The 19,763-nt window shown below is 38.5% G+C and overlaps 1 protein-coding gene across 6 annotated transcripts in view; it reads right to left on the bottom strand.

Annotated features, from left to right (window-relative positions):
- Nucleotides 1–1,636: 1,636 nt before the first annotated feature.
- TTLL7 (tubulin tyrosine ligase like 7) overlaps nt 1,637–19,763 on the bottom strand; it is a 134,740-nt gene continuing 116,613 nt past the window's right edge. For 4 of the 6 annotated variants that reach the window (XM_048861131.2, XM_048861132.2, XM_048861134.2 and 1 more), the window contains 2 exons: nt 14,606–14,779; nt 1,637–10,389 (listed from right to left, as the gene is read on the bottom strand). In XM_048861131.2, the coding sequence (XP_048717088.2) occupies nt 10,272–10,389; nt 14,606–14,779 (292 nt within the window). In that variant the 3' untranslated portion in view covers nt 1,637–10,271. Of the gene's footprint in view, nt 10,390–13,633; nt 13,750–13,947; nt 14,067–14,605; nt 14,780–19,763 lie in introns of all 6 variants that reach the window. The other 2 variants (XR_007358025.2, XR_007358024.2) reach the window with 2 other exon arrangements.

Genomic DNA, 19,763 nt, shown 5'->3' with positions numbered 1-19,763 from the left:
TTTCACGGCCACCAATCTATTGCACAGGAAATGCATTTTGTTTCAGCCCTTGGCCCTTTTAAAGTCATCTTATCCTAATATTAGCAACTGCTCAGCCTCAGCAATATTACAACCCAGTGGAGCCTGACTAAACTTGATTCAAGACATATGGCTTTTTCCAGAATCCATCATGACAGCTTTCATCACAACCTGCCAGCTTAATATTGAAGCCTTAAACCCATTCGCACCTGCTGCTGAAACCAGCCTTTTCAGCAGCTTAACTACCTATAGCTTTCACAGACTCACAAAGCGTTTCAGAAAGTGATATCACAACAGGGGGTTGTTCATTTATTTTTTAGGATGAGGGCAAGAGCCCCCAGCACTAAGGAGTGCTGAATCGTTCTTTGTTTGAGGCCTCCTCTACACCAAACTGATCCGCGGAGGTTTGGCTGGTCAGACGGTGCTGGCTATTTTTTTCTCCTCCCTTCCCACATACTAAACTGCATTAAAAGATTGCTACAAATAGATTAAATACTTTGCCAATATTAATTTTCTATTAAATGACAGATGTAGTTGCCACAAGGACGTTACTCAGCTATCAGTTGGAAACTAGGTGGCCTGCACGATTGTGAACAAGAGGGGAAGTGTTCACGAGCAAATCTCTGTTAAGCGGCAGGCCACACTCTGATAAGCTTTTCAAGGCCCCATTTCTGGACTGTGCCCTCTGACTTGGCCTCCATGGTTTGAGATGGGCGCCCCACCCCATACCCTATACCCTTTCATTTTGTTTTGCTGGAGGCACTGAGGCTGATAGTAAATTTAACATCCCGATGGGTGATGATTTTTCTGAGTTAGCTCTCCGTTTTATGGCCACCATGATCACCATAGAACCATCTGGCTCAATGTATGCAGTTAAGTCTATCGGTTATGTACTGCAAGCACATTACACCCAGGCTTTTTGACCTGGATGAGTTGCTTTCGGTAAAGTTTAGAAGGATGTGACCTGAAATCGCTAAGTGGCCTGGGACCTGCCTACCGTCGCTACCCTTATACGTTACCGCACAGTTGTGATCAGCGTAATTGCCATGTTTTACAATATCTAGGTACAAGAGAGCAGGTTAATGAACAACACTGTCAGATCTCAAATATCTGAATGTTCCACATTGTCCATTTAAGCCCAAACTTCAGCAATATTTTAAGAGATTTGTTTGTGCCTAATTTATCTTTAATCATTAAAAAAGATGGCAAAATGAAAACACAAGTCTGAAGGAAGGGTTGACAAGACAGACAGAAACCATATTTCTATCCATAGTGGCCACCAAGGAGCTATTCCTGTTTACCATATAAAAATGCATCACGAGCATGTGTAGCAAGATTCCTTACAAAAAGCAGTTGTACAGTAGCCAGTTTTCAAAATTAAAATGTCCCTCATGTAAAATCCCACTCACACACAGGAATAAAACTGTGGATTGAAGTTAATGGGAGAATAGCTGCATGAAGACAACAAGACTAGACCGGTCAATGCCTGGACTATGTTAAAAAACAAGTCCTTCACCAATTACTATACAAAGAAATCAAAGTTGCTTTTGAATGACACTCACACAGCGTTTCAAACAGTTTTGTTTTGTTTCTTTAAAGAAGGAAAACCACAGTGGCATAACTTAAAAATTGCCAAATTTATTGTTGTTTAAATGACCATAGTAAAGGTATTGTACTTCCAGCTGAGATTTTGTGTGCTAAATTGCAATCCAAGTAAAGTATAAACTCGTATGTCACAGAAATGCTGACACAACCTTAGCTATTTTAGCACTACGGGGTGTTGCTATAATGCTTGATCCAAAAAAAAAAAGAAGATATACAACTGCCCTTCTAGAATTTTAGAACAGGTTATATTACAGCCAACTAAAACAAAAATGTATACAGATTTTATTTACTTGACTTGACTTTAATAGCTGGTAAAGTCATCCCTGTAGTGCTGTTGAAGTCAGTGGAGAAGACGACAATTACTATGAAATATATCCCATCATTCTGAAAGCTTAATTGGGAGCTAAGCTTTTTCCACTGCTGAAACAATGTGAGTGTTTGTAAAGCAAAAGTAGCCATTTGATTACATACTACAGCCTTCTTATGTTAGACAGTTTTTTTATTATTATACATATTTGAGTAACTGAAATAAGCTTCATATATACAGGGCCATGACAAAACTATGTAAATTGCATATTATGTTGACATTTCAAGCATTTTCTTTGTAACAACATTTGCATTCAAAGACAGATAGGAAAGCACATGAGAATAGTTTGAATCATGTTAGCAAATTCATTATTATTAACCTTATCCTCAAACCCCAAATTTGTATCAATCCAGTTAATATTTGGAGGTTACAGCATATGCAATATTTACTGTTTGCATGTGTTGACTGGGCTGAAAAACGAGGTCTGAAAATATTTGCACTTCCAAAAGAAAGTTCAGTGGTATCTTTGCCTTCCTGTATCATGCCAGACAGCCACAGTACTCTGAAAGTTGTAACAACTTGAGCAAATAAGATGTCAGTAGCTTGTAAGCTAGTAAGTATAAAGAATATTAGTTCTTACATTGTTTTTTCAGAAATACATAGTTATAACTGGTGCTAGCTTCTATGGAGCAAAGAAAAGACACCTGGTGCATGGCCGGACTCTAATGACCCTCAGAAGCATATCTGTGGAGCGAAGGAGGAATAGTTGCTTGTCATCAGCAGGCCTGGGACATTGGTGTTAACAAGGAGGAGGAGATAGGAAGTCAACAGCTGCCAACAGATTTGAGTCAGTGTGTTTGACTTTACGGGGTTCTGCTTTCAAGATGAAAGGAGGATATGGGGGTGACAACAGCAAGACACTAGAGTGTGCTGGAAGGGCTGCTGACCACGTGTGGGTTTCTATGCTACTCCACACTTGGCACATGCCAAATGCAGGCTTTGGTTCATGTTGAATGTTACCCAAATACATTGTTTTGATGATATCACCATGGCTAACCTTACCACTAATGAAACAAGTCAACAAAAAAAGACCAGGAGGATGTGCAAACGGGCTTAGAATACCATCACTGGTACAAAACAATTGTTACAAATATCAGATCATCTTAGTCTTCAGATCTGCTCCCAAACTGGCCTGTGTTTTCTGGGGTGTCTTTGGTTTTGTACTGCGTTAAAAACAGCAGCAACTGGTAACAATCTGGCTGCATGTCTAGCAGTCCCCATGATCCTGTGTTGTTTCTGCTGCAACAACAATGCTCAGCTGTTTGACTAATGCACTGGAAAGGAGAAGACATGTGTGTGTCACTCAATTACAGGCCTCCACTTCTTCATAACAGTGGCTGTTAGTCTAGCTCTTGGCTGGGTAAGTTTTCTGGGTGATTAAGACTGCTATGCAGCCATTTGATCCAGTATAAAATATTAAATAATGGCTCTGGGAGCTGCCAGACCCCATTTCACTCAACACTATGTTCCTTTTTTTGCTCCACACAGCTGTAAATACATTAGAAATAATCAGGGGTGTTTAAGGAGCTATACAAACTAGTTTCAACTGTTATTTATCATTCGTACTGTGAGAACCACTTACAGACCTCAAACAGGGTGAGGCCCTATTGTGTCACTTAACAAAAATAGAAAATGACAGTCCCTTCCAAAGAGCTTACAGTCTAAAAGGTGGAGTTGACTTTTGCTCTGTGCAAGAGAGCCTATGAGAGTATGAGCTGCATCCAGGAATCCATAGAATCATAGAAATGTACAGCTAGAAGGGATCTCAAGTGGTCATCCAGTGTAGCCCTCTACGCTGAGGCAGGACCAAGTAAACATAAACTATCCCTGACAGGTTTGCCAAGCCTGTTCTTAAAAACCTCCAATGATGGGGATTACATAACCTCACTGGGAAGCCTATTCCAGAGCTTAACTACATTTACAGTTAGAAAGTTTTTCCTAATATCTAACCTAAATCTCCTTGCTTCTTTATCTATTACTTCTCATCCTTCTTTCACTGGACATGGAGAACAATTGATCACCATCCTCTTTATAGCATCCCTTAACACATCTGAAGACTTATCAGGTCCCCCCTCAATCTTCTTTTCTCAAGACTAAACATACCACAGAATATTACCCTTTTCTGCACCTGCATCACATTGTTAACTCATATTCAATTTGTGATCCACTGTAAGCACCAGATCCTTTTCAGCTGTACTTCCACCTAGCCAGTTATTCCCTATTTTGTAGTTGTGCATTGGAATTTTCTTTCCCTAAGTAAAGGACTTTGCACTTGTCTTTACTGAATTTCATCTTGTTGATTTCAGAACAATTCTCTAATTTGGCAAGGTTGTTTTGAATTCTAATCCTGTCTTCCAGAATGTTAGCATTCCTTCCCAGCTTGGTGCCATCTGCAGATTTTATAAGCACACTCTATGTTCCATTATCCAAATCATTAGTCAGAATATTGTCTAGTATCCACAGTGCTTATACCCATGTAACACGATACTAAGCAGGACCCTGCCACCATTCTCAGTATGTCCTATCAAAAAATTTTAATAAATATAAATACAAACGTTAGCAGCATGGACTAAAATATTTCTACGTTGCTCTTCAACACAGAATGTTGTCTTTTTTTCTGAAAGTAGGAACAGTGGACGGAAAAAAAAAAAAAAAGAGTTCCAGCCACACAGCCTCACAATTAAAACTCCTGCTCCCGCTGACATAAGTGACAAAATTACCACTGAATTCAATAAACTACCTCCGTGGAGGTGCTGAGTACTTGTAACTTCCACTGGCATCAATTAGCGTTTTAGGAACTCAGCACCCTTTAGGATATGCCTTCAGGAGAAAAGGATCAGACTGTTTACCTTTGAGGGAACACTCTCCTTTAACAGCCCCTTTCACTTGAATTACGTTGAAACTCACGCCTGAGCTGAGGATTAGCATAAGCTCATGGTCCATTAAGTCCCACTAAAGGCACTATTTGAGGGCTTATGAGGAATTTAGATGGTGCAGAGATTTGTATTGGCCTTCTGCCTAGGGGTGACCCCCTACAGAGCAAAGAACTTAGATGAAGAACAACAATTAATGCAGGAAAACTTTCTTACAGAAAAAATGCAACAAAAACAGTAGCAAGTCAGAAAAGTGACAAATATTCAAGTTAATAGAGCTCTTAAAAATGAACTTTATCTGAAAACAGGAATAAATCAAAGAGCTCCAAGTTAGCTCTTTTTCAGTATTTCATATGATATACCTAAATTAGATGTTATGTAACTCCAATACAGTTCCGTCTTTACATTTAGAAGATATGGAAAGAGAGATAAAATGTAAACTCAATCTGTACCTTATTATTCAAAAACAAAAAAACTTTCCTAGAAGTCCTTGTCATGACTAAGAAATCCTAGACTATCAGGGTTGGAAGGGATCTCAGGAGATCATCTAGTCCAACCCCCTGCTCAAAACAGGACCAATCCCCAATTTTTGCCCCAGATCCCTAAATGAGCCCCTCAAAGATTGAACTCACAACCCTGGGTTTAGCAAGCTAATGCTCAAACCACTAACCTATCCCTCCCCCCACTCAATCTGACTTACTTGTCAGATTTTAGCTGTACATTTTCCTACACAGTAAACTAACTGCCATAGTGTAGACTGATTTTTCTATAATGAAGACAAGAAATTCATTTTCAGACAGAACTTTACCCTGAAGGCCAAAGTCCACCAAGTGGGCTATTAGGTTCTTTTCTTACATTACCTTGGAAAAGTAATGCTTAACGTATAGTGCCTTCTATGCTGTTCTGCCTTTATATTTGGACTCCTGAGCTTGTTACCAAGAACTGCAAAAGCAGTTTTATATTGCACTTTTTTTAGGGTGGGAAATTACTGGGCCTAGTGCTTTGTTTAAAACACTCAAACTATTAACATATTTGCACCACTAGCTTTTCCATTAAGGAAAATGGCACCCATTTTGCTCGCTCCTAGAAGCCAATTCTAGTCCATACAGACAAAACACCTACAGATTTCAATAGGAATTTTCTCCCAGTAAAGGCGGTAAGAGCAAGTATCATCATAAATGTTCATAAGGTAAGAATTGCTTGTCATCACAAATGAAATGTGAAGTCTTCTTAAGTTTTTGCAATTGGTATTTCTCAGTGTGGTCCTAGAAGTGTCAATCCTGCCTTACACTAGCACATTTTTACACTAGCACACAGTATAAGAGACAGCAAACCAGTTTCTAAATTAGTTTCAATATTTAGAAGCTATTTCTAGGAACAATTCTCCAAAGAAGCCGGAAGCACATGTAACTGTGATGGTCTAGAATGGGAGCTAAACACATGTGCAGAGTCAGCTCCCAGGTATATGACAGCTATAAACGTCCAGATACCTGAGGATTGTGTCTGCTTTCTGGTAAACTAAGGGTCAGTGGGAGGAGGAACAGGGGGAGAGAGAGAGAGAGAATAAGCAGACAGTTTCAGACTTTTAAAAAGTCTGCTCTCCTATCAATGCACAAAATCCACATAATGGGCTAGGTTTTGGCAGGGCGGATAAGGGACTATGGTTATAAATTATGTTTTCAAATGGATGGCAGGACACTGGTTCACTGAGCATCTGCTATAACAGTGAATGGGAAAATCCTACATTTGCTGCCCCACACACTGTAAAAATGTATAATTTGTCTAAATATCGACAATTTTTCAAGATTGTAAAGTTACTAAAGCAGAAGGCTTAGTCTGTCCCTCAACAAGGGATTTATTGTTTTTGCAAGGTGGCTGTCTCCAGGACTTTCAAAAAATGAAACCTGCAGTTTATTTGTAGTAATTAGTGTATCTTATCCTGTGAACTCTCTTACACAGTGGGCTGAGCCAAATGAGTACTTTTATTTAGAAGAAGGAGAATCTGGGCTGCTACTGTTCATTATCCTTTCAGAGTTGCAATGCCGGTTAGAATAGATCCAGGCTAATACAGTTTTCCCTGCCTCCCGTGGGTCTCTTCTCAAGCCTCCCTAAGGGCTATAGTGGAGGTCTATCCTACAGGTTTGGAAACATCATATTAATCTAAAATATATAGAATTCATATGCTAAAGCTATGCAAAAATCTTATTTTTATATCATTTGGCATTTTCTTTGTGATAATTTATTATAAGTTATATACAACTAGTTTTATTTTAGTCATTTGTTGTACATATAGTGCAATTAGAACCACATCCCCCCTCTTTTGGTTAAAACATGTCTAAGACTCTAATACCATTTGGAAATATAGTTGTGGACCTGCTCACAGGTTGGGCTGGCCCTTTAAGGGGGATAGGCTTAGCTCCACCTATGATTAATTAGCTGCCTATCAGGTGACGGGTTTGAGGTCAGGAATCAGGTGATAGCCTGCAGATTACCTCCTCATCAGATAAAAGAACAGCAAGCAGCCCAGTTACAGAGAGATCTGCAGGAGGCCCTGGGTGAAGGAAAAGGACTTTGAAATGGGCTAACCAGCAGGATGTGGTTTACTTGTTTAAGTTAGACTGTCTTGGTTTTGACTTATAAACCTATCCTTGAAGAAAGGAACTGAAATTTTGCTGCTGTTGGGACCTTTGATGCACTGACTGGTGAATTGGTTTATATTACCATATAGAACCTGATTCTAACTGTCCCTGACACAGTCCTCTTTAACTATAGAGTAGACAGCCCGTACACTTGGCAGAGATTAAAAGTATTTAGGATTATTGTATTCTGTTGAGATATTGATTTAATAACTATATACCACTCCAGCATGGCTCATTAGAAATAAGAACACAATGAAATATCAGCTAAAATCATTTTTGAAAACAAACCAATCACTTGATACATTTGTGTACATCCCACACATATCCTTGATTTCTCTAGTTCTACGTAGCTTGCATATTTGTACTTAATGCCCTATATTTAAAAATTCTACTGCTGGCAAAATTAGCCAGAGAGACTGCCCAGTCCCCTTGCTCAGCACCTTTGGACGCTGATCCAAATTTCCCCTATGGCCAAAAGCAGAATACTGTGGAGACCACTGTACATTAGCACTCCCTGGAGGGACGGATTTATGGATTTTGTTGTGATTACCTGTAAAACCTATGTAATTTGCATTATCGGCTGTCACCACTGTATGGCCCACAGCGATACATCAAGTGGACTGATGGGAGCATGCTGTGTGAGCAAACCAGCATTACCATGGAAGAGGAAGAGATTCTGTCAGACTAGTAGATTGTCTGTATCTAATCAGCCTCGGAGTCAAATTGTAAATGCATAATACATTTAAAAAATCTAGGAAACAGTCATACTATTATGAATGGTCATCCTACCGGTATGGAACTTGGATAGGCAAAAGCATAGATGTCAAAATTCCCTATTTGGTAGGCTCTGGCCAAGGTTTCAAAAATCAATCCCAGAGAAATGTTCATCTCCCTAGTCAGTGACTAGGAAAAAGCATGTAACGCTCTGGTAGAAAGACCATTAGGCTACCACCCTATTTAGTACATTGTCTCTGGAAAATAACTATAAAAATGTTTTTGTAAAGACCACTTTCACTAGTGAGTGAACAGGCATTTGACACCAAACAGTAACAAGGCAGTTAATTGGTTACAAACTGGATTCATTTTTAAAAATTACTTATTAGGATGTACATGTACAGCAGTAGTCCCCAAACTTTTGAGGATTGTGCCCCCTTCCCTCTGTCTGCACCCCCCTGGAACCATGGCCAGGAGTGGGGTCATGGTTAGGGGAAGGAGACGCTGACAGGGTAAGGGTCTGAGGCTGGAGCTGCAGCTGGGGGTGGGTCTGGGCCTGGGGATGGAGCCATGGCCAGGGTCCGAGGCTGGGGTGGAATTGGGAGCAGGGCCACGGTGCGGGCTGGAAGCCAAGCCCCCAGCCAAATGCAGAGCAGTACCAAGGCTGTGACGGGATCAGGTACAGAGCTGGGGCCATGGCTGGAACAAAGCTATCAATAGGGCTCAGTGACCCTTCCTCCCTGCCCCCTGTGGGAGCTGACCCAGCCCGCCACACCCCCCTCCAAATGTTCCTTGGTACCCCACCCTAGAGGAGCATGCCCCACAGTTTGTGGACCTCTGATGTATAGGGATTAATGGGACAAGTGTGGATATTGAGAGACTCTTAAAATTATGTTTTGTAGATCACACTTCAAATCACCTCTGCCTTCAGGATCTGGCTCATGAACATATCAAGTTCTTATTGTGTCACTCAGCCAGGTCTGCAAAGCTGAATTTGAGTAACAAATCTAATTAATTGTACCTTCAACCATTTTGTTAGGATTTCAGCAAGTCTAGAAAATACTGTAAGTATACATTAGAGTATACATTCTACAATATGAAAAGGAGTACTTGTGGCACCTTAGAGACTAACCAATTTATTTGAGCATGAGCTTTCGTGAGCTACAGCTCACTTCACTTTACTAACACGGCTGTTCCTCTGAAACCTGTCATTCTACAATATATAATGCACCCTACAGTGAAAACCAAACCAAATCATACTATTTTAAGATTTAGAGAGGATACTGTTGCACTGCAGTAATTCTGAAAAATGTCTGCATATGCATGGCTCTTTTATGAGTTGTAGGTTACTACTTGATCCCAAATGAAACTGAAAGGCACAAGACACAAGAAGGTTGAAGGAAGATCTGACAATAACCGTTGCCTTCTGTTTTATTACAAGGGTCCAACTAGAAGCTATTTGCCAGAACTGGCATATTTGAATATTTACCCTCTGGATTGTCTTCATTTAGACTAAAAGATACTTTATGTCCTTACTGAAAAACAATATTACACATACCTTGTAATTTCATAGGAGAAATACAAACGTCTGTATATTAGATCTTGCTTTTACAATATTTTAAAATGTGCTATAGAAATGATCAGACAACTTATATTTAATTACCATTACTGTTCTACAACAGGCTTATCTAGGAGAGAATGAACAGTATGATTTACAATAAATATATTTCAAGTTAAAAGATATTGTACCAAATTAAACACTGTAATAGGATCTTCAAGATTAACTCAATTTTATATATTGCAGCAAAAATAACATTTCTAGTAGGAAGGAATTACTTATAAACTTAGCAAGATCTGGACATTCACATATTTGTGTAAACAACTTAACAATGTTTATTACATTTCCAGAAAGGTTATGCTTTTACAGTAGGATTTCAGCTAAATTTTATGTACTGTAGCAAATATATAACAGTGCTTATACTCAGCTCCCTCACAAATTTAAAGTGGAAAAATGGAATGCCATTATTTATCAAGCGTGGCACTCTTCTCTTTGTTTCACAAGTGGCTATACCTGGGTGCAAACAATATGTTAGAGCGAGGCATTCCAGATGAAGTGCAGATAAAGTTGGAGGATGTTTTCATGATTAACTGTGAAGGTCCTGGCAGTAAATACCTAAAAATGATTTTAAAAAAGTGGAATTTAACTGCAAAGATAACATTCAAAGGCATTAGTCATGCATGTGCCTCACATTATAATCTTGGTATGTCAGACTTTATGTACATTCACACAGAGTACCGTGTGGCAGGCCTTTGTCTCAGACAAAGGAAAAGGTTTAATAAATAAATATTATTTATTACAACCTATAGACAGCCATAGCAAAACTGCAGCCTACTTTGGGTCATACATTTTGCCACTGATTTCTTAATGGTAAAGATGTTAAATGCTTGCAATAGCCAGCCCTTTATAGGGAAAAAAACGAGAAAACAGTCACTTATGCAAAGCTATTTCTAATCTGTTTCCTAAGGATCTCAATTAGAATAGTATTATTTTTCCCAGATTAAAAATGGGTTAAAAACTGAGACACAGATTAACTGACCTGTAAAAAGTGAAACAGAAATTCAGTGGCAAAGCCAGGCAATAAAAAAAACACATGTAGTTTTGAATCCCAGTTTTCTTCTCTAATCATTGGACTATCCCTAGTTGTTTTAAATATTGGCATGCCACCACCACCATCCAAGTAATGCAAACACCCCAGATTTCTGCAATCTACTAATTCATCATTCATTAATCAGTGACTCAGTTATCTTTTTTTTTTTAAATCAGACTAGCTATAGGATATGTTTTAGACAACATTACAAACATTCATCATCTGTTGCTTAATATTTAATTTTAAAATCTGTTTATTAACAGTTCTTATAATTAATTGCCCGGAGTCATTAGATGAGCACAAAAAACAATACAAAACATCCACATTAAATCAAAATTTCATGAGTGATGGGCAATGCTAGAACAGATTACATACACCACAGATTATATAATGTATTGTTTTAAGAAGTGTAGCAGCATTCTAGGGAATCATATTGATTGATGCTGAGCGAGTGCATTGAAAGAGTTCCGAGGATTAATCCTACTAATCACAGGGAAAGGGGCAATGTCATGACTGTTAATGGGAAACATCTGCTCTATAAGGAAGTGTAAATGTTTGGTTTGTTTAAGCCCTGAGGAAGGCCATTATTGCCAAAGGCTAATCAATTTGCTACAAACAAAGGGCCTGATCTTATGGGAGGCAAGCACCTTTTGTGCAGAAAGAAAAGGAGTACTTGTGGCACCTTAGAGACTAACCAATTTATTTGAGCATGTAGCTCACGAAAGCTCATGCTCAAATAAATTGGTTAGTCTCTAAGGTGCCACAAGTACTCCTTTTCTTTTTGCGAATACAGACTAACACGGCTGTTACTCTGAAACCTTTTGTGCAGAGGTGCTCAGTATCTCACAAGATTTGGGAGCAAGAACATCTGAGCAGTGCTGATGAGGTGTGAGATGTGACATCTACTATGCTTGTCTGATTTCAGAGTAACAGCCGTGTTAGTCTGTATTCACAAAAAGAAAAGGAGTACTTGTGGCACCTTAGAGACTAACCAATTTATTTGAGCATGAGCTTTCGTGAGCTACAGCTCACTTCATCGGATGAAGTGAGCTGTAGCTCACGAAAGCTCATGCTCAAATAAATTGGTTAGTCTCTAAGGTGCCACAAGTACTCCTTTTCTTTATGCTTGTCTGAGGATCTAACCAGCAGGGGGAATTGGGGTTGGGGATGACCACTTTCCTTCAAGTTTCTTTTAGAAGTGAATTTTGTTAGGATTCAAAAGGTCAGAGGCTGTTTTTTAAAAAAGCATGTGTTACGAGATTTGAGTATCCTGACTGGAAAAGAAGTCTGGCTGTGTTTTCACAGCATTTACTCTTATTTTTATTTTGTGAAGAAAACATAATTCATCATTTACCTTGGTATTCCCACTAATATCTGATAACAAGAGCTCTGGGACCACTGAACTGTACAGTGAAAATTATTTTGGAAATATGTTTAACAATTTGAGCTTTTCCTATGCAATAAAGTTAAAATAATGACTGGTTTTCCATCAGGAACAGTATCACTGGGAATTAGATGTACAGTAATGTGTAAAGTGCCAAAAATGTACAAATAGCCAATTGAAACTGGAGATGCATCTGACAAAGCTGCCAAAAAAGTTCACATAAACGTAGCCTGAAAATCGTTTCCCTCTCAAGAAAGCCCAACAGAGCTATACAAATGAAACTTTAGTTATGAAAAAAAATAGCTTTAAATCACTCTCTGCCCATATGCTGCAGTTTACAGGGTCTTACTTATACTATATCACAATAATAGTGAACAAAATTATCATCAGTGAAAATCCTTTAATATAATTTCCTTGATAGCTTAAAAAGACAAACCCAGGTGCAACGTGAAACTGTGTAGTGGTTACTCAAGGGAAATAACGTCACTGTTACCTTGTACATATTAGGGCTGGCTGGACAAATACAAGCAAACCCAGCTGATATAAAAGTTTCTTTCCCGTAAAGAAAATAGGAAGCCCCTTTTTTAGCCAGAACATAACGGTTAGTTGTAGCCATAATATAAATGTAATGTTTTTTGAGATAAATGCAGACTGGTTGTAGCTTTTAATCAAAGTTACCCTGACAACTATGGTACTACAGATATAGAAGTAAAAGTTACTGTTTTGTAACTGCTATGCACTTATCTAAAACAAACAGAGAGCCTGATTCTGCTCACATTTGAAATCCATGATTACACTTCCATTGGACTTCAACAGAGTCACAGAAAATGGCCAATGTAGGCCTGTTAGCTAGGCAATACACTACAGTGATTTGATTGGTCTGAACAGTTATGGCTGGTTTTTAATTGAAAAAAATGACCATGTATTAATGGTGGAAGTAAGAATTACTTTGTTTCATCTTTTTTTATTTTACCACTTTACTATTATAAGCTCATTTGTATATGAATATTGCATATGGTTCATTTTGTGGCTAAATTACCTCTACTTTTGCTGTGAACAATCAGCTTCTGTTTCCAGCTGGTATTAAATTATGTTAGAGCCCCTGAAACATTCACATGACAATAGCAGAAAGTTTAATATCAAATAACTAGTTAAAGACATATTGCTTAAGCAATTAAGTCATACAGTAGGTTTAACTGATAATATATATTGCGTTTATTTTCTATAGGACATTCTAAATGTATTTGCTATTTTAAGGAATAAACACTGCCCTTGCACAGAACTGCATGACTTTTAAAATGAACAACCCATTTGTAGGTTTATGTACTGAATGATCCAAATTACTAGGGTAAGAGAAGCATTCAGAACATAAATCTGAAACTTACCTTTAATTCTGCAATTCAGGACCATTGCGTCACAGATCACTGGCTCTCCACTCCTAGTGATGTTTCAGTAAAAGTCAGCATGCTGACAATATTATAACTCTGCTGAAGAACTGACCCTGCGCATGGAGAGTCAGGTAAGTGCCAATTTTTTTTTTTTTTTTTTTTTTTTTTTTTTTACTATATTGTGCTGTTTTGCAAGGTTTTAACAAAATGTTTATACACTTTTGGAAATACAATAAGAAAAACTTATGTCTGCAGTTTTTAGAAGTAAACTTTGCAAAACTGTACAACACAGTAAGTCAGATGGCACTTACCCGACCATGGCCTGGAGCTATGCTCTTGTGGGATCCCACAGTGGTTGTGAAGCCAGCTGAGTAATACATGTTAGGGCACTCCTAGGAATGCAAACCAGGAATCAATTACTCTCAGGAATCTGAGGAAAAGGAAGAAAGGCAAGTTTCAATTCAGTTAAGTACAGAATGCCTTTCTTACTCTGGCTATTTGGGCATTAAGCAAACAACTTTTAATAAGTTAGTTTCAAATAAAAGGAATATGGTAAGTCTCCTCTTAACCCAGCAAGGATAATTTCTGTTGCGTTCACTATCACACTATAGAAATCATAATGACAGGAAGTAGGGCTGGAAGGAAATGCTCATCCTTTATGTTGCAGACAGTGAACTAGTTCGTGTTGCTTTTTCCTAGGCCTAGAGCAGTGGTTCTCTACCTGTTTACCATTGTGGGCTGCATATACAGCTTTCTCTGTGTTATGTGGGCCCCATCCACACAATATATATACACACTTGTATGGCCCCGAAGATGTCACATGGGCCATAGCTGTGTGCTGGTTGGGCCACAAGCAGCTCATGGGCCGCAGGGTGAGACCACTAGCCTAGAGGAAAGTATACACATATAATTTAAAATCTGATCATACATTCCAATATGTCTCATAATTAGAAATATGAAAGTATATACCTTGTATCATCCCAGTCAGGGCTAATTCCAGTAACAGATCCTCTTGAATCTGCTGAATATTTGTAAGCCACTAGCAGGCAGTGTTTACAAAGTTGTACTAGTCGTTGACAACACTGGAGTTGTTCAGGAGTCACCACCTCTGTCCTTTTACTGAATATGGTCTCCCAAGAACTTCTGTCGGCATGGAAACAGACATGACCTCATGTTTTCTGTTACAAATGGCAATCTAAAAGCTTTACTACTGCACATCAGATTTAGCAGTGGAGGAGTAAGAGAAATAAAGTGTGACCTTGCCTGTTTACAGGCAAGGCCTATGCTATTTAACCCATATACTGACAGATGGTGGGAATATAAAATACAAATTAAGAAGTTAATCTTCATATTTCAAAATGATCACAACCCATTTTTCATTCAGTATGTCCCCTAAAGCATTTATAGGACCATTGTTTAGGTTTAGCACGTAAAGATTTACTGCCATGCAATTTTAAATGGTGTTCTACATCATGAGATGCACAAAATACTGATTTATTTTTAACAAGCTACTATCTGAATAGTAATTATATAGCATGCTAATACTTTCATTAGTCAGTCATATTCAGAAGTCCATGATATTAAGCATGAAGAGAATAACAAATGATACATATGACAGTCGAATATAAATGTTCAAAATACTGTGCTCTGTTTCACATTTCCAAAAAATAGATAAATGGAAGCATTTCATTTCTCTATCAGAACTATTCAAAAAGTCATGGGATGGGAGTTTCTCCGTCTAGACCATTTGAACATTAGCACATTGCTCTAACTGGGCAGGGGAGACTGCTCTTTATCAAGTCAGAGAAGTATAATTAAAACTTTCAGTTTGTGTCTGGTAAATTTTTCCCTCTGAAATAACCATACACAAGGTACTTTTGTTTCCATTAACCTTTTATTTCCAAAAAAGGTTTAGTCCCTTCAGCTTTTCAGTGCACAAAATTTTAAGGCTACCCACGCTAGTCTAACCTGGTGCGTTTCACCACAGCAAGGAGGAATTAGTCCTGTGCACAGGGCTAACTCAGCATGTGTGTTTATTCACAACTTACTATAGGTCCAATATTCAGATATGAATACAGAGAACTATGTGGGTGTCCAAAGGCAAAATTCATACTTGAAACCCCTTTCCCTATTTAAAAAAAAATGAAAGCCCTCTATGATGGCTTAGATGGGTGGCAAGCTTGGGTTTGTGTTTGTTTTATTAAAAAAACAAATCAGTATATGTGTGGGAGAGGTGTGGGGGGAGGGTTCCTTGCATCCCTCTTCCAGGTTCTAAGCATCCAGAATGAAGTCTTGGGCTCACTGATGTCAATGGTAGTTTTTTCCCTAAAAACTTCAATGGAGCCAGGATTTTATCCTCCACATAGGGGTTTTGAATAAGAGTCATAAAATAGGATGTCTGTTAGGGCTTAGTGACAATTCAGGGCTGATGCTATAACAGTGCATGAACAGGAAATGTGACAAGTAAAATCTGAGGTAATTTTGGGTATATCTAATTTGCTTTTGGCATGGCACACCACCGTGGAAAGGGGATACAGGAATACAACAAGGGAAGGCCATGCTGGAGTATGCTATATTCTAAATCATGTGTGAGCCTTTATTTGAACCTTGATTTTTAATCAAACTGGTACGATCACTTTTCGAGTACTCCTTTTGATTTTGTGCAGGCGATTAAAGCAAATTTATCATTAATTAGCTACATCTAGATTATGCCATACAGATACCATATATTAATACACAAGTGTTTTTTATGCATCTGTTAGTCATTCTACACCTAATATAACACAACCTAAACAGCAAGGGAATAACGAGTTAAAACAATAAATATCCTCTATTCTTCCCGCAGAGACACATACCTTACCACTAGCCCAGCCACCCTACACCACAGAGAATGCACCACAACTTTAACTCTGCCTTAGGAGGGAAACCAGCATAATCTTCCCCAAATTCCACCTCTACCACAAACACACCAAACTTCACTCCCCCAGTGTCCCTACTATTCACTTCTGTAAAATTGCACACACCCTCTAGGGCAGAGTTAGGGCTCCAGCATGTTCTCTTGGGGGTATGGTGATTGGGCTAGTGGTAAAGTATGTCTCTGGCTGGAGAAACAGGATATGTACTGCTGACAGCCATAACTTTCTATTTCCTTGCTTTGTAGGTTTTGTATTAGGTATATTGCATGTAGGGCAAGCTCAACACCCCACAGTGTTTGTATATATTAGTTTCTTAGGTTTTTTTAAAAAAGATGTTTGACAAAGCAATAACTCCTTTGACAAGGAACAGGAATTTTGTCAGCGTTCATCTTGACTCCTGAGGCATAGGGTTACCAACTTTGGTTGGAAGAATTTCTGGAGATTTTATCACATGAAATAATCTTTAATTTCAGGAGACTCCTGGATAGTTTACAACCCTACTGAGCCAGCTGGGCTCCCTGACAAAGGCACTGTTCTGCGTGAAAGGAGCTTTTGCTATATCAAAGATCCTGCTCTTCACTGATTTATTCAGCAGGCTCAAGAGCGGCATTCCTGAATCAGTTGAACAGGAGAGCTGATCAACTTTTGAACAAAAAACATTTTTGTAGAAAAATGTTTGATTTCTGAAAATAAGAATCATTACAAATTGAGGCTTCCAAAACAATATTAAATATTAAAAAATTCAATATTAAAAGCAAGAGGTTCACATATATGTTGTGTAAAGCGATGCTAACTGTAACACTAAAATTAAGGGATTATTGAAAATTCTGAAATAAAATATTTTTAAAACAATGAAGTGGAAAAAAGTACCACTAGGTACAATGCTAAGATTTTGATCATACCCATACAGTGTAATGGACATATGCAAGCACTTATAGAAGAATCAATCATATTATGGGTCAGATCCTCAGCTGGTATAAATTGACATCAAACCATTAAAGTCAATTGAAATCAATGGAGCTATGCCAATTTATGCCAGCAGAGGATCTCTCACTCTCGGACTGTTGCTTTTAATATCCTATTTTTTTCCCACCTCCCTTTTCTTGTCATTGTGTTGAATACAGGTAAGGTTTATTACATTTGTAAATGTAGTGCAAGCATTCCCTACAAGTGACAAATGAGTTATTTCTTTTTGTACATATGAAACCCATCATCATCATGTGTATATTTGTTGAAGCTCATTTTCAATATATCTTTTTTCAATCCTCTTTTGCAAGCTACTCAAAAACATCCCATTAGTCACCTCATGCTATATACTTACGAAGAAATTTATCTGGAGAGCATATATGGTACATATTCATACATATAGTCTTCCTTATGGGGAAAAAACTGTAAAAGATCTTTGACCTATTTTGCTCTGTTATATACATAGGATCTGATCCTGCAGACCTTTCCTCACATGAATAGTCCTTTGACTTCAACTGCATGAGCATCAGGGGCTGGGGAATGGGCTAATTTAATTTTAAAAACATGGCATCTTTTCCAGTAACCATCCTTAATTTTCAAGCAAAAAACACATTTCTTTACCTATCAGAGTCACAATTTCATACTTTTCACATGCTCACATTCTCATAATTGTTTCAGATATGTAATGAAGAGCAAATACAGTCCAACTCAGAAATTCTGCTGTATTTCTAAACCACACAACAGAAGCTGAATACTTGGGGTATAAAATGTCAGCAGGACTCTTTACTTGACTCTCCTTTTCTTTATTCTAGGAATCAAACAGATAAGGCCAGGATTTTTGTCAGAGGCCAACTAAAGTTAAGATTAAGTCACTGTGACTCTCTGTACCTCAAAGTGACACCCTGGAGCCTCATATTCACCATGGTGATATAATTATGATATGTTTTGTACAAAGTATACCTTGTGAGGAGGTATTTTAAAAGTCTTGATCTGTTGAACATGACTATCCTACTGGATTGTATGTGCTATCATTGTATGTGAAGTTATGAAGTATTGCTAGCTCTGTTCCTGAAATATGTTGTGAGGTTGGGAACACCCACAACCAGCCTTTCAGTTACAACAAAATAGTAGCTATCAATAGCCAGACAGCATTAATGGCTCATCAACAACAGAATCCACTATCCCAGAGATTCCTTAGAGAAGGTATGTTTGCAATGGAGTGCTTTTATCAATGGCGACTGCCTGATCCCCTCCTCACAGCAAGGATCTTTCCAGCAAACTGGAAGAAAGTATAAAAGGGGGGAAGTGACATCATGACTTGGCCTCTCTCCCCCCACATCTCAACACCTGGAAGCATGTCTGCAAGACACAGAATTTGAACTGGGGAGTTTGGTCACAGGCTAGAAAATGGTCCAGTCTATGTATTGAGGAACTGTAACCTCCTGTACCATCTGTCAGGGTGAGAAAAGCTATTTGATTCAATGCTTGTTCAGATTAAAAGTTTAGGATTTAGAATGTTTCTATTTTTATTTCTTAAGGTAACTATATCTGACCTTTATGCCTACCACTTATAATCACTTAAAATCCATCTTTCTGTAATTAATAAATCTGTTTTATATTTTACCTAATATAAAGCCTGTTTGGTTGAAGAGCCCAGGCAATCTCAACTCAGGTTATCAAGGGCTGTTGCACATCCACTACCCTTTTGTCAGAGTGGCCAACTAGGTCAGGAGCTGACACGGGCCAGGCTTCTGACCAGTGCCACAGAGTACAGTTCTGGGGTGCAAGGCTGCAGCTTCATGAGTGGGTGGGAGAAGCATTCATGTAACTCAGTTGGGTGTGTCCCTGCCTGGGGATGTCTGTGTAAGTGCAGTAGCTTTGTAGAGTGAGGGAAACCCCAGGTTGGCGGGTTTTGGAGGCTCCGTGGTCCCACAATCCAGATAGCACCCCAGAGACCCCGTCAGAGTCACTTAAATAGTTGGCCTGATTTTCAAAAGTGCTGAGCCAGAAGGGTCTCTCAATGAGAGAAATCAATGGGAGCTGCAGGATGCTCAGCATTCCTGAAAAATCAAATCATTTACTTTAGATACCTTCATATGGATCTAAGATCCTAACTGTACTAGCCTATTATTGAAATGCTTGGTCTATGTTAATAGGTAATTACATGGTACGTTTTTGATTAATGGTTTTTAAAACAGTTCTATTTATTATAATAATTTCTTGAATGAAAGTAAACATTAAACTAG

This window comes from Caretta caretta, chromosome 8 (genome assembly GCF_965140235.1).
Source record: "Caretta caretta isolate rCarCar2 chromosome 8, rCarCar1.hap1, whole genome shotgun sequence".
In the NCBI taxonomy this organism is placed as follows: Eukaryota; Metazoa; Chordata; order Testudines; family Cheloniidae; genus Caretta; species Caretta caretta.
The sequence above is the reverse complement of the archived record's forward strand: the minus strand, read 5'-3'. Positions and strand labels throughout refer to the sequence as shown.